The sequence below is a fragment of the Nannobrachium achirus genome (genome assembly GCF_963921795.1).
Source record: "Nannobrachium achirus genome assembly, chromosome: 19".
Lineage (NCBI taxonomy): Eukaryota > Metazoa > Chordata > Actinopteri > Myctophiformes > Myctophidae > Nannobrachium > Nannobrachium achirus.
This window is the reverse complement of record NC_137826.1, coordinates 27,644,907-27,657,048: the sequence shown is the minus strand read 5'-3', so window position 1 is coordinate 27,657,048 and position 12,142 is coordinate 27,644,907. Positions and strand designations below refer to the sequence as shown.

The window sequence follows — 12,142 nt, the reverse complement described above, 5'->3', positions numbered from 1 at the left end:
CTGCCATGCATGAAGCTTTGATGTTTTATTTGTTCATACATTTGATCATTGTTTGTGAATTTTCATGTCAGTTCATTGTCTATGTGAAATGAAATGTAAAAGTGTCCATATCGGCTTGGCACTTATCTATCTATAAATGCGACAAATCTCTGTCTGTCTGTCTGTTTGTTTGTTTGTAATCCGCGTATCTCGAGAACCGTTCGTCCCACCGGCTTCAGACTCGGCACGCGCGTTCCCCGCCGCCGCGCGGAGTGCAGTGCCGGGCCTCGACCCGACCCGACTCGCGGCTTTCCCGAAGCGGCGCGAAACATTCGGAATCTCCTTATGCGGAGCTGATTGTTGACATCAGGCTGTTCCAGAGGAAATCGGCGCAAGCGCTGAGTCATTATGACATCACTTCATAAAAGGCTCTGACATCACGTACGCCACATGAGTCAACACAAAATCTCTGTGAATGTGTATGTATGTATGTAATCCGCATATCTCGAGAACCCTTCTTCCCACCGGCACGCGCGTTCTCCAGATATGGGCATAAAGTCTGACATCAGAGTTTTCCGCAACCGGTACTGTGTGTGCAGAGATCTTCATATATGGGCATAAGTGGACAAAGACAAACAGATGGTCAAAACGGGTCCTATGACAACAGGTATATTGGGGTTTGCATTAAAGGGTGGGGCATTCATGGGGTTTGCATTAAAGGGTGGGGCATTCATTCCCTATTTCAAATTCGGCACGTGCGTTCCCCACCGCAGCAGGTAGTGCAGTGCTCGGCCTCAACCCGACCCGACCCACGATTGTTTGAAAAAGCGACAGAAATCTCATATATGGGCATAAAATGGACGCAGATAAACAGATATCTCCATATATGGCATATATGGGCATACAATGGATGCAGAATCACAAAGATCTCCATATACGGGCATAAAAGGGACACAGACAGACAGATACAGAGATCTCCATATATGGGCATAAAATGGATGCAGATAGACAGATATCTCCATATATGGGCATATATGGGCATAAAATGGACCCAGAACTATAACTGCAGTGATCTCCATATATGGACATAAAATGGACACCGACAGACAGATACAGATATCTCCATATATGGGCAAAAATGGACACAGGCAGACAAATGGTCAAAACGGGTCCTATGAAAACAGGTATAATGGGGTTTGCATTAAAGGGCGGGGCATTCATTCCCTATTTACATTGTTCCGAGTTGGCCAGGTCGCCGACTAGACGCTGGGCCGCCCGAAGGGCGGCCCAGCTTCTAGTATACTTAAATAAAGAAAAATCATGCAGTCTCCTACAATCCCAGCTAACTGCAGTCTCTCTTCTCTCCTCTCCTCCTCCCAGTGGCTGGTGAACTTCTTTGGCTCCCTGTCAGTGGAAGACTCTCTGGAGTGTCTCAGAGCCATGCTGTCGGCCAACATCCGCCAGAACCTACAGATATGTGTCCAAGTGGCCTCCAAGTACCACGAGCAGCTCTCCACACAGTCGCTGACAGAGCTCTTTGAGTCCTTCAAGAGCTTTGAGGGTGAGACTTCAACTGCATACTGTGTCTTACATTTCTTTTAAAGGTGCTTTAGGTGATATGTTTTTGTTAATATAAGTGATAAATTCTATATATTCTCCTATTAGTCGTTTGCTTGTTCAGTAACAGGGCAACCTGTCATCCGCTCATTATTAAACAGAAAATACATTTTTAGACAATGATAGCAATTGTATCCAATCTGGAGAGAGAACTGGTACGGGATACAGGATAAACAACTGAAATTGGAAGTGATGACAAAGAAATGAGCAGGCAAAATTGAAACTGGAACACTGTAGCCTTGCGTGGTAGTCACACTTATTTTTGTTATGGTTTTTATTTTGGTCATCGGCGACCTTATCCTTTTGATAATGGTGGGTCCTACGGTATGTATATATCTGTACATATACTGTTATATTCATTGTCGATAAAGATGTCAGTCAGTTTAAATTTAAGCTGATAAATGGGTACTCTCCTAATTTGATGAAATTGGCAACCCACCTGAAACTGTATTTTCTGATTACTAAAGAGATGGGATGGAGGATGGGAGGGTACAACAAACACTAGTCTATAACAATGATTACTAGCAGAATGTATAGCTTAAAAGTTCTCACACTTTTGCTATCTTCACTATTTATTATCTTGTGTAGTATTTTCCAACTACACAATAGCCTGGAGGATGACCTTGACTTAGCCTTGAGCTTGATAATTCTTTTCCTCTCCTGCCCATGTGTTTGACTAAATATCCACTAACCAGTAATTAGCCAATAAGGCCAGATCAGAGGCAGGTCTAGTCAATCGATACACTGTGTAAAACTACCTTTAAAAGCGCCTTTAGTACTACTTGGATAATAAGTCACAGTTCAATAAGCTGAAAGCCCCTCCCCCAGTAGTGATCGTCCAATGCCAACTTAGCAACCATTGCTAAGTTGCCATCTGGTTAGACAAGCTGCTGGCACATATCTTTGGAGTCAACGCAAACTAGCCTACATGCAGAAGATAAATGCCAGCATTAAATAACAATAAAACTAATACCATAATAACACTATGGTGAAACCCTTGGAGTCCATTTGGTTCCATTTATGTTTCCAGAGATGAAATCCTATCAAATGGGGGTCCCTGGTGAACCTATTGAACTGGGGGTCCTTAAAATGAAAAAGATAATCAGTGTGATGATAACATGGTACTAATAGTTCACTGGTTCCCAAGCACTGTGTCGGTTAATTTTTGTTTCCTACATTTTGTTTTGAATTATTTCAAAACACTAAAAAATATATATATTTCCCCAAAAGCTAAGATTTTCATGAATAAAAATAAATAAATGCATAGATTTTTCTAAGTAATTTCATTAATAAATGAAAGAAAAATCTAAGAAATTCCATAAAGTAGACAACACATGTTTAAGAAGTAGTGAAAATAGCCGATCTACAAGCTCACAAAGCGACGCCTTTTGAGCTTGTAGATCTGCTTTTTTCACTAGCTTGGGTCCCGGGCAAATGTCTGATTTATTTTTGGGTCACAAGCTAAAAGGTTTGGGAACCACTGCTATGGACCAGTCGCTGCTTATGTAGCTTGGTTTGATCTGGTGATCTCTGTGTGCTTCAGGTTTGTTCTACTTCCTGGGTTCCATTGTGAACTTCAGCCAGGACCCAGAGGTCCACTTCAAGTACATCCAGGCGGCCTGCAAGACGGGCCAGATCAAAGAGGTGGAGAGGATCTGTAGGGAGAGCAACTGCTACGACCCAGAGAGAGTCAAGAACTTCCTCAAGGTCAGGACTGTGGGGGGGTATCTGGAATGGATTGCATACTGACAACAGACATTTTGAACCATGTTTTTTTTTCGCATTCATTTCTTAATTTTTTGTTTTACCTTAAAGGTAGGGTAAGTGATTTCCTTTAAGTTTCAGTTTTCATGTAGGTGACAGGCGGGGGCCTAACTCCAATCATGATCAAGTGGGGGTGGGGCCACTCAACCCTGATTGGAGGAAAACTTGTCTCCTCCACCAGAACCGAAACTGCTTTTTTCTCCACACAGGAGATAAGGCTGAAGTCCAAATATGGACCAAACACTCTATAGTAACTAGTATTATCAGAACATAAACCCATTTTGTTATTATTTGAATTAAATAAATCACTTACCCTACTTTTGAACGCTTTATTTTATTTAAAGGAGAGTTTTGGCCCAGAAGGCTTTCTTACCTTTTAAAAGTACTTATTTCCTACCCCAAACATTGGTCCAGCGTTAAGTTTTTCAAAAGATGCAATATAATCCATTTTTGGTTCGACTTGTCCTACGCGACCAGGGCTTCAGACAGCAGCGATTGGATAAATTGTTAATCCTCTTATTTTTCTCTCGCCAAGTCTCGTGGTACTTCCGGGTGCCTGCTCACTTGCATTCAACAACGGAAGTAGTGCGAGACTCGGCTAGAGACGCAATTGCAATGGCAGTTCAAAGTTCAGCATTTTTACAAAAACAATGACGGTGCTCTGGTGATGTTACGCCTCGGATGGGATACTAAGAGTATTTGTGGCAGGTGAAAAAAATTACTTTTGAGCAGGAAAAATAAGCGGATTAACAATTTATCCAATCGCTCCTGTCTGAAGCCCTGGTCGGTAGGACAAGACGAGCAACAAAATTATGATATTGCATCTTTTGAAAAACGAACACCTGGACAAATATTTGGGGGAGGAAATAAGTACTTTTAAAGGTAAGAAAGCCTTCTGGGCCGACATTCTCCTTTAAGCTTGATTTATGTTGTACAACGGTGTCATGTGGCGGAAATGGCCAAACTACAAGCTTGGATCTGTTGTTATCGCCAACATGACGTGTGTACAACTTAACAAAAATGTAGCATATAGGTCCAGGCTATTACTGAGATTTTTAATACCCCCAAAATAGTCAATCTGGTCAATATGCTTTTTTTTTTCTCACGCTATCCTCTTGCTTCAGTTCCACCTCCTTCTATGGTGCTTTATCTGAGTTTGAGTTTGTTATCTTTGGGGGGCATTTGTTTCTCTTGTTGTGTATGTTGCTTTTTTATTTTGTTATTACTCTCTGGGTGTTAATTATTTTATCTGAACTATAGTTCATATTTTAGTGGATCAGACAGATCTCACATTACATTACACATGGAGCAGAAGGATCCATCATAGGATCATGTGGACATTCTTTGACTCACTATGCTTTTAAACTATTAACATTGTTAAAGCATTCCCAACAAAGCAGTCAATTGTAACACCAGTTGAGATCAACAGTCATCCTGATTGCAGATATTATGTTTTGTGCTTTCCCCTTTTGTCTTTGGAATGGCAGGACATGTATAAGGTAAATCTCTTCCCCCTTGAGTATAGGACCCTCCCTGCCCCCAACCTTTATTTCACTTTATTTTATTTTCATCCCTACCATAGGCACAGGATTGAAACTGGGATTTGTATATGGAGGCGCATAATACCTACACACACACACACACACACACACACACACACACACACACACACACACACACACACACACACACACACATTCTCAGGTCTTCTACTGATCAGGACTAGTCCTATTTCTCACACATTTATGCATACCGACATTACCGAGAGCTCCAAGACACCACAGGTGTTTCTTGGTATACTGTACATACAGTCCATTAGAGCCATGTGTTCTGTCGATGAATTGGGGCAAAGACTGTGAGGATGTGCGCAATCCCAGTTTTATGAATCCTGTAGGAGTGGGGAAATCCCGTAGGAGTGGGAATGGCAGACATGTCCCAGCACACCTACCCACAGTGAAGCAGTGTGTGTTTAGCTGTAGCAGTGGAGGAGGACTCGTAGTCTGTGCTCTCTAGTGAGTTGCCTGCCTCAGTGGAGTCTGCACTGGGAGTCCTGCCTCTCCCCTCCCATGTGTGGGTATGAAAACAGATGCACTTGGCTTGTAGTCTGAAAGTCATTTGGGTTCTTGACTGTCTTCCTTGTGTGTGTGTTTTTGTTTTTACTTGCTTACTATTCTTCTGCACAGTCAGTAGTAAACAAAGTAATTTTATTATGACATTAACCATCCTCCTTTAGCCTATCCTTCTATCTATTGTAGTTTTTGTGTTTATTTTGTGTTTTGTTTGTTTTTCCTGGGTATTGTGTTATTTTTGAATCACTTTGGGAACAGGATTGGTGTAAACCGGAAAATGATGTCATTCATTTTCAGTGATTCTTATATATATACACTGTATACTATTTTGTCATTTTATGCAAGTTTTCACATTGATTCCCCCGGATCACAGTCAAGCATATGTTGTAGCGCTCCAACCAAAAGCCTAACATTTAGATTCTGATTTATCACCTCCCAGTGGACTATTACGTCCAAATCAGATGCAACTGTGATCAGGGGTGACCTACTGTACCTACTGTATGTCAGGTGTTTGTTGACTTGTTTGATTTCATGCTGAACTTCCCCCTCTCTTGTGTTTGTGTGTGTGTTCAGGAGGCCAAGCTCACCGACCAGCTGCCACTCATCATAGTCTGCGACCGCTTTGACTTTGTCCATGACTTGGTCCTCTACCTCTACCGCAATAACCTGCAGAAGTACATTGAGATCTACGTGCAGAAAGTAAGACACACTTCTCAGGCCAATACGATGATAAATTTACCTCGACAGTTTTGGTGCATTGTCACCTGCCTATTCACCATATTCCTGACCCCGCCCCCGGCTTCCTGTTCATATCCTGAAAGAAAATAAAAAACATCATTTGGTTTCCTGTGTCCTTGCATTAAAGTGTCAGTAGAGGCGCTCTGGGCTCTGAATGTACCTGGGTTGCCATGTCTGCTTATAATAAGCAATTTGTGTAGTTGTTTATTGGGCTTACTTTCTAATATTTTTTAAACCAGTGGTTCCCAAATCTTTTCATATCAAGGACCCCAGATTAACATATTTGTCCACAGTCGCAGACTCCCATCTGAAAATATGTGGTGCCAGGGACCTCCACACAGATTTGTGTTGTTAAATGTTTCAACAATATTCAAATTATTTTAGTTTTTTTTCCCTCAATATTTTTTAAATAGCAAATATACAAGCTCACAATGTGTCGCAATGTGACACATTGTGAGCTTGCTGATCTGCTATTTTCAAATGTAAATGTAAAGTAGTAAAACTGAACCTAGATAATTCTATTGGGCTTATTATTCATAGACCTGTCCGCTTGTTTCTTTGGCAATATCTGGCAACAGACAATTCCCTGTCACTTCCTTACTTGGGATCTCTTGTTCTTAGACTTGGGAGGAAGTGAAAAGATGTTTTTGAAGCAGCACACAGAGAAAAACTCTCTAGCGCCCTCTGTAAAAGAAAATGGCAGCCTCCATAAAGAGGGCCAGGAATATGGTGAATAAGCCAAAATGAACCTTTTTATGAACTGAAATGATGAATAGACTCTTTCTGTCGTCGTGATGGTAATGGTGTGTGGCGCGTTCTCTCTCACCAGGTGAATCCCAGCCGTCTACCGGTGGTGATTGGAGGTCTGCTGGACGTGGACTGCTCTGAGGATGTGATCAAAAGCCTGATCCTGGTGGTCAGAGGACAGTTCTCCACTGATGAACTGGTGGCTGAGGTGGAGAAGAGGAACAGGTACACAGAACATATAATGCTTGCTGACAGTGACACACAGATGGACAGGGGTGAAAACATGATTCGCCTCCTGGCCTTTCCGACTTGGTGGTTATAATAATAGTTTATTGTTTATGTGTTGCTGCAGGTGAGTGTAGCTAACTTTAAAGGGCCACTTCAGCTCTGGGACAACCCTATCTTATTTTATTGTTGTTTGGGACACGATCAACACAATTCTGACTTATTTTTTGTGTTCAATCTGTGTTTTTAGATATTTTAGTTTTTCAGCTTGACTAGTGATGCATTTTGCATCATCAGTGATGCGTTTTGCATCATATGATGCAAAACGCATCACTACTACATGCTGAAATACTAAAATATCTAAAAACACAGATTGAACACAAAAAATAACTCAGGATTGTGTTGATCGTGTCCCAAACAACAATAAAATAAGATAGGGTTGTCCCAGAGGTGAAGTGGCCCTTTATTAATTCTGAAATCCGGACTGCCAGGCCAGTGGTCCGGGCACTTAAGCTCCAATGTAGCCTGACAGTGCATCGTGGGTTCAAGTCCCGTTCCTGATGATCTTTACTGCATGTCTCTCCCCATCTCTTTCTCCCTGTTTCCTGTCTGTGTCTCCACTATTCACTATAACATAAAGGAAGACACCCCCCCCCCTCCTCCACGACTACATAGGGCTGTAAATGTTTTGTTATAAACCCTCCATTGTTTTAGTTATGGAGTTTGATCTGTCTGGAGATCTGATTGGAGACTCTGTTTACATGCTATTAGGAGAAGGAGGTGTCCTCGGAGACACTTTGGTGATCTCTAAAGTCTGATTTATGTACGACAGCAGATCAAGAGAAGCATGTCTCATCGCTTTAATAACATCAAGGACATTGACATGAGATACATAGGCTTTACGCTGCATATTTTCAGGGTATATACCCTGAAGAAGTTAAGTTGGCTGCCGAAACGTTGGTTTCCCTGTGCTCTGTGTCCTAAAATAAATATTGGCACTTTGGCTACTGTGTGTTTTTGTCTTTTTAAGATTACCATTTAGAATCAAGCTCATGTCACCCATTTTTAACATATCTTTTCTTTTCTATACCAATAGACTGAAGCTGCTTCTGCCCTGGCTGGAGGCTCGTATCCATGAAGGCTGCGAGGAGCCAGCTACCCACAATGCCCTGGCAAAGATCTACATCGACAGCAACAACAACCCCGAGCGCTTCCTCAGGGAGAACCCTTATTACGACAGCCGCGTTGTGGGCAAATATTGTGAGAAGAGAGACCCCCACCTGGCCTGCGTGGCCTATGAGAGAGGACAGTGTGACCAGGAGCTCATCAATGTGAGGATCTGTCCACTCATCAATTAAACTGTCCAAAACCAGTGGTTCTCAATCTTTTTCATGTCAAGCACCCTCAAATGTATTATATGTATTTGGCCACCGTCCGCCATCTGAAAGGATTTGGTGCCAGGCTGCCAGGGACCTCCAAGAAGAGAAGATTTTTGTTAAAAAAGTATTTCTAGATTTTTCTAAACTTTTTAGAAATAGCAGATCTACAAACTCAACGTATCACATTGCGGCGCGTTGAGCTTCTAGATCTGATCTTTTTGAAAAGCTGAAGTATAAAATAGGCTTAGACTGCTTAATGCTAAATGATTTTTGATTCTTTATTAACTAATTTAGCTGGGCCTCCCTAGAACCCCTTCAAGGACCCCTTTGGTCCCCGGGCCACAGTTAGGGCTGATTCATACTCCACTTTTAGAGCCGAATTTATTTCGGCTCGCTCTGTCTAAACTACAGTATAACGTCATTCAGAGGTTCGGCGGGGCGGGTACCGTCATTAATTCAGCTGTTCGGTGCCACAGAGATTTTGTGACTCCCTGAACCGAACTTAATTTGACTCTAAAAGTGGAGTATGTATCGGCCCTTAGAGAACCACTGGTCTAAACAGCAATTCCGTCAATGAACTAGCATTGAGACTTGTGCTGTGCCGCTTCGTCCTACAGGTGTGCAACGAAAACTCCCTCTTCAAAAGTCTGTCTCGCTACCTTGTGCGCCGCAAGGACCCTGAGCTGTGGGCCAGTGTGCTGATAGAGACCAACCCCTTCAGAAGACCACTGATTGATCAGGTAAGACGTTGACCGGACAGGTGTAATTTAATTGCGACCATTAGGTCGCAGTTACTATCAAAACCTCCACCGGCTGTCTGTCAGTCTGTCCGGCACGCCACACTTTTGCCCCTACTCAGATCTCCGCCACCGTTGCCCCTATCCATGTCAAACTTTGCACACACACTCCTTGGCTGGCAAACCACAATCTCCACCCATCCACTCATTTCTCACATGCCCCTCTTATAGTGCCACCATCAGGCCGATTTTTGCAAAACAAATTTTTGGACACTGCTCCTACAGATTTTGCCCTAAAATCACGCAAAGCGATACACATTATCTCTAAAGTCATGTCATCAACCTGGATCTGTCCCATTTCCCATGTTCCCTCCTGATTGGCTACAATTGCCTTCTAAAGTTTGTGTATGCAACCTGATGGTTGCTTATCTCCCGATTAGGGAGTCTTACTGGTTTATGTGCGTTTTGTGCAGTTTTGTTTACACATGATGTCTGTGTTGCTTTGTTGTCAGGTGGTGCAGACAGCCCTGTCAGAGACCCAGGACCCAGAGGAGGTGTCAGTCACAGTCAAGGCTTTCATGACCGCAGACTTGCCCAACGAGCTCATTGAACTGCTGGAAAAGATTGTGTTGGACAACTCTGTCTTCAGTGAACACAGGTATTCAGCCACAACCTGTTTTTATATATTTGTATCCCCAAGGCTTGTTAGAGGCACATTTAAATCATCTAAAATCTCGCTGGAATTTTAGACATTCTAGTGGCGGTGCTCTAAATTGCTCTAAGGATGGCAATACTAGTCCAAAACAAGATATCAGGATTACTGGCTGGATTCTCTTGGGCTGTGCACCTTTATGCTATCCTTGGTCACAATAAGGAGTAGCATGACCTCTAGTGGCCACTATGAGCAGAACCTTTAGACTCTTCTTTTAGAATCTTTTTTCTCATTCTCACAGAAACCTCCAGAATCTGCTGATCCTGACGGCAATCAAGGCGGATCGTACGCGTGTGATGGAATACATCAACAGGCTAGACAACTACGATGCCCCGGACATTGCCAATATCGCCATCAGCAATGAGCTCTTTGAGGAAGCCTTCGCCATCTTCAAGAAATTCGATGTCAACACCTCGGCCGTGCAGGTCAGTCACTACCAACTCTGACATGCGCATACTGTAGACGTGCCACTAACCTAGTGGCTACTCCCTAGTGTAGTGGTTCTCAAAGTGGATTCCAAGGGCTTTGTGGGTTCCTTTATGGGGGTCTAAATTGACCCATGCAAGTCTGTAACTCACTGACGGTGTACAAATTGAACCAAAGGAACCGTAACGGGTCAATTTGGTTCCAATTGTACACTGTCAGAGTTAAGGGGATACCACGCATGTACAGGTTTGAGAAACACTGCCCTAGTGGTAGACCTTGATTATTCACTATTGCTTTGTTGTTCTTTGTCTCACTTGAGTCAAAGGTGGGTGGGGTGTTTTTGGGGGAGTGGGAGCCATTTCAAACTTCTTTATTTTACTTTGTTTCCAACATAATACAGGTGTTGATCGAACATATTGGCAACTTGGATCGGGCCTATGAATTTGCAGAGCGTTGCAATGAGCCTGCAGTGTGGAGCCAGCTGGCTAAGGCTCAGCTGCAGAAGGGCCTGGTCAAGGAAGCCATCGACTCCTACATCAAGGCAGACGACCCCTCCGCATACATGGAGGTGGTACAAGCTGCCGATCAGAGCGGTAAGGACTAGGGATGGGACGATTATCGTTATAATCGCTTATGATAAAACACACTCACAATAATCGTATTGTGGTGATTTTAACTTCCTTTTCCTTTTTTCGTGGTGATTTTAACTTATCGTGAAATTGTCCACTGTCATACACTAGGATGAATTACCGTAGCTTTTGTTGAGCTGCAAATTCACTAGCACTTAAACACACTATACTTGATAACAGACCTGTAAAGAGTGCATTTGGTAGGCTGTTATGTCACTCTACAGTACACAAAACGATTTGCCAAAAATAGAAGATCTACAAGCTCACAACGTGTGGCAATGCTTTGTGAGCTTGTAGATCTGCTATTTTTGGCCGAACGTTCCCTCCAGATAGGGATGCTGGGGGTTCAAGTGGTTAACAAAAGTGCCATTTTAAGTCATTTAAGCATATTTTGACATGACGTTTTCATCCTTAGTAAGGACTGATGCAGTTGTGGATAGATGGAATAAATTTGTCTTTAATTTCTAACACGGCATTAATACTATTTTGTGTCTTCTCTGGTTCAGGTAACTGGGAGGACTTGGTGAAGTTCCTACAGATGGCCCGTAAGAAAGCCCGTGAGTCTTATGTGGAGACAGAGCTGATCTTTGCCCTGGCCAAGACCAACCGTCTGGCAGAACTGGAAGAATTCATCAACGGACCCAACAATGCCCACATCCAGCAGGTAAATCTCTCAGGTCAAGTTGTGAACCATTAAAACATCTACAACTCATGGGGCGTCCGGTGGCCTACTGGTCAAGCCGCATACCACATACAGGCACCGCCACATAGGCATGATTGCCGCGGCGTCGCCGGTTCGATTCCCGATCCGGACAACCTTTGCTGCATGTCACTCCCCATCTCTCTCTCCCCCATTTCCTGTCAGTCTACTGTATACTATCAATAAAGGCATAAAGGCCAAAAAAAATCTACACATCTCAGATGTCCTGGTTCAAGCATGCCAATAATGTAATCATCCTGAGGATTGTCGGTTTGGTTTTTAGTGACACCATGTGGTGACTGGTGGTCACATCAAGTGCATTTTCATAATAATAATCCATCCATCCATTATTTCCTGTGCCAGAAATGGCAGCACCTGCCTAGCCTGGCTTGGCCAGACTATATACTAATGCAGCTAACT

The 12,142-nt window shown here is 43.0% G+C and overlaps 1 protein-coding gene across 1 annotated transcript in view; it reads left to right on the top strand.

Annotated features, from left to right (window-relative positions):
- cltca (clathrin, heavy chain a (Hc)) overlaps positions 1–12,142 on the top strand; it is a 49,763-nt gene that overhangs the window by 31,408 nt on the left and 6,213 nt on the right. The window contains exons 13-22 of the mRNA XM_080749794.1: positions 1,360–1,540; positions 3,140–3,303; positions 6,003–6,128; positions 6,997–7,139; positions 8,236–8,470; positions 9,136–9,258; positions 9,768–9,913; positions 10,209–10,392; positions 10,794–10,986; positions 11,529–11,686. Of these exons, the coding sequence (XP_080605920.1) occupies positions 1,360–1,540; positions 3,140–3,303; positions 6,003–6,128; positions 6,997–7,139; positions 8,236–8,470; positions 9,136–9,258; positions 9,768–9,913; positions 10,209–10,392; positions 10,794–10,986; positions 11,529–11,686 (1,653 nt within the window). The remainder of the gene's footprint in view (positions 1–1,359; positions 1,541–3,139; positions 3,304–6,002; positions 6,129–6,996; positions 7,140–8,235; positions 8,471–9,135; positions 9,259–9,767; positions 9,914–10,208; positions 10,393–10,793; positions 10,987–11,528; positions 11,687–12,142) is intronic.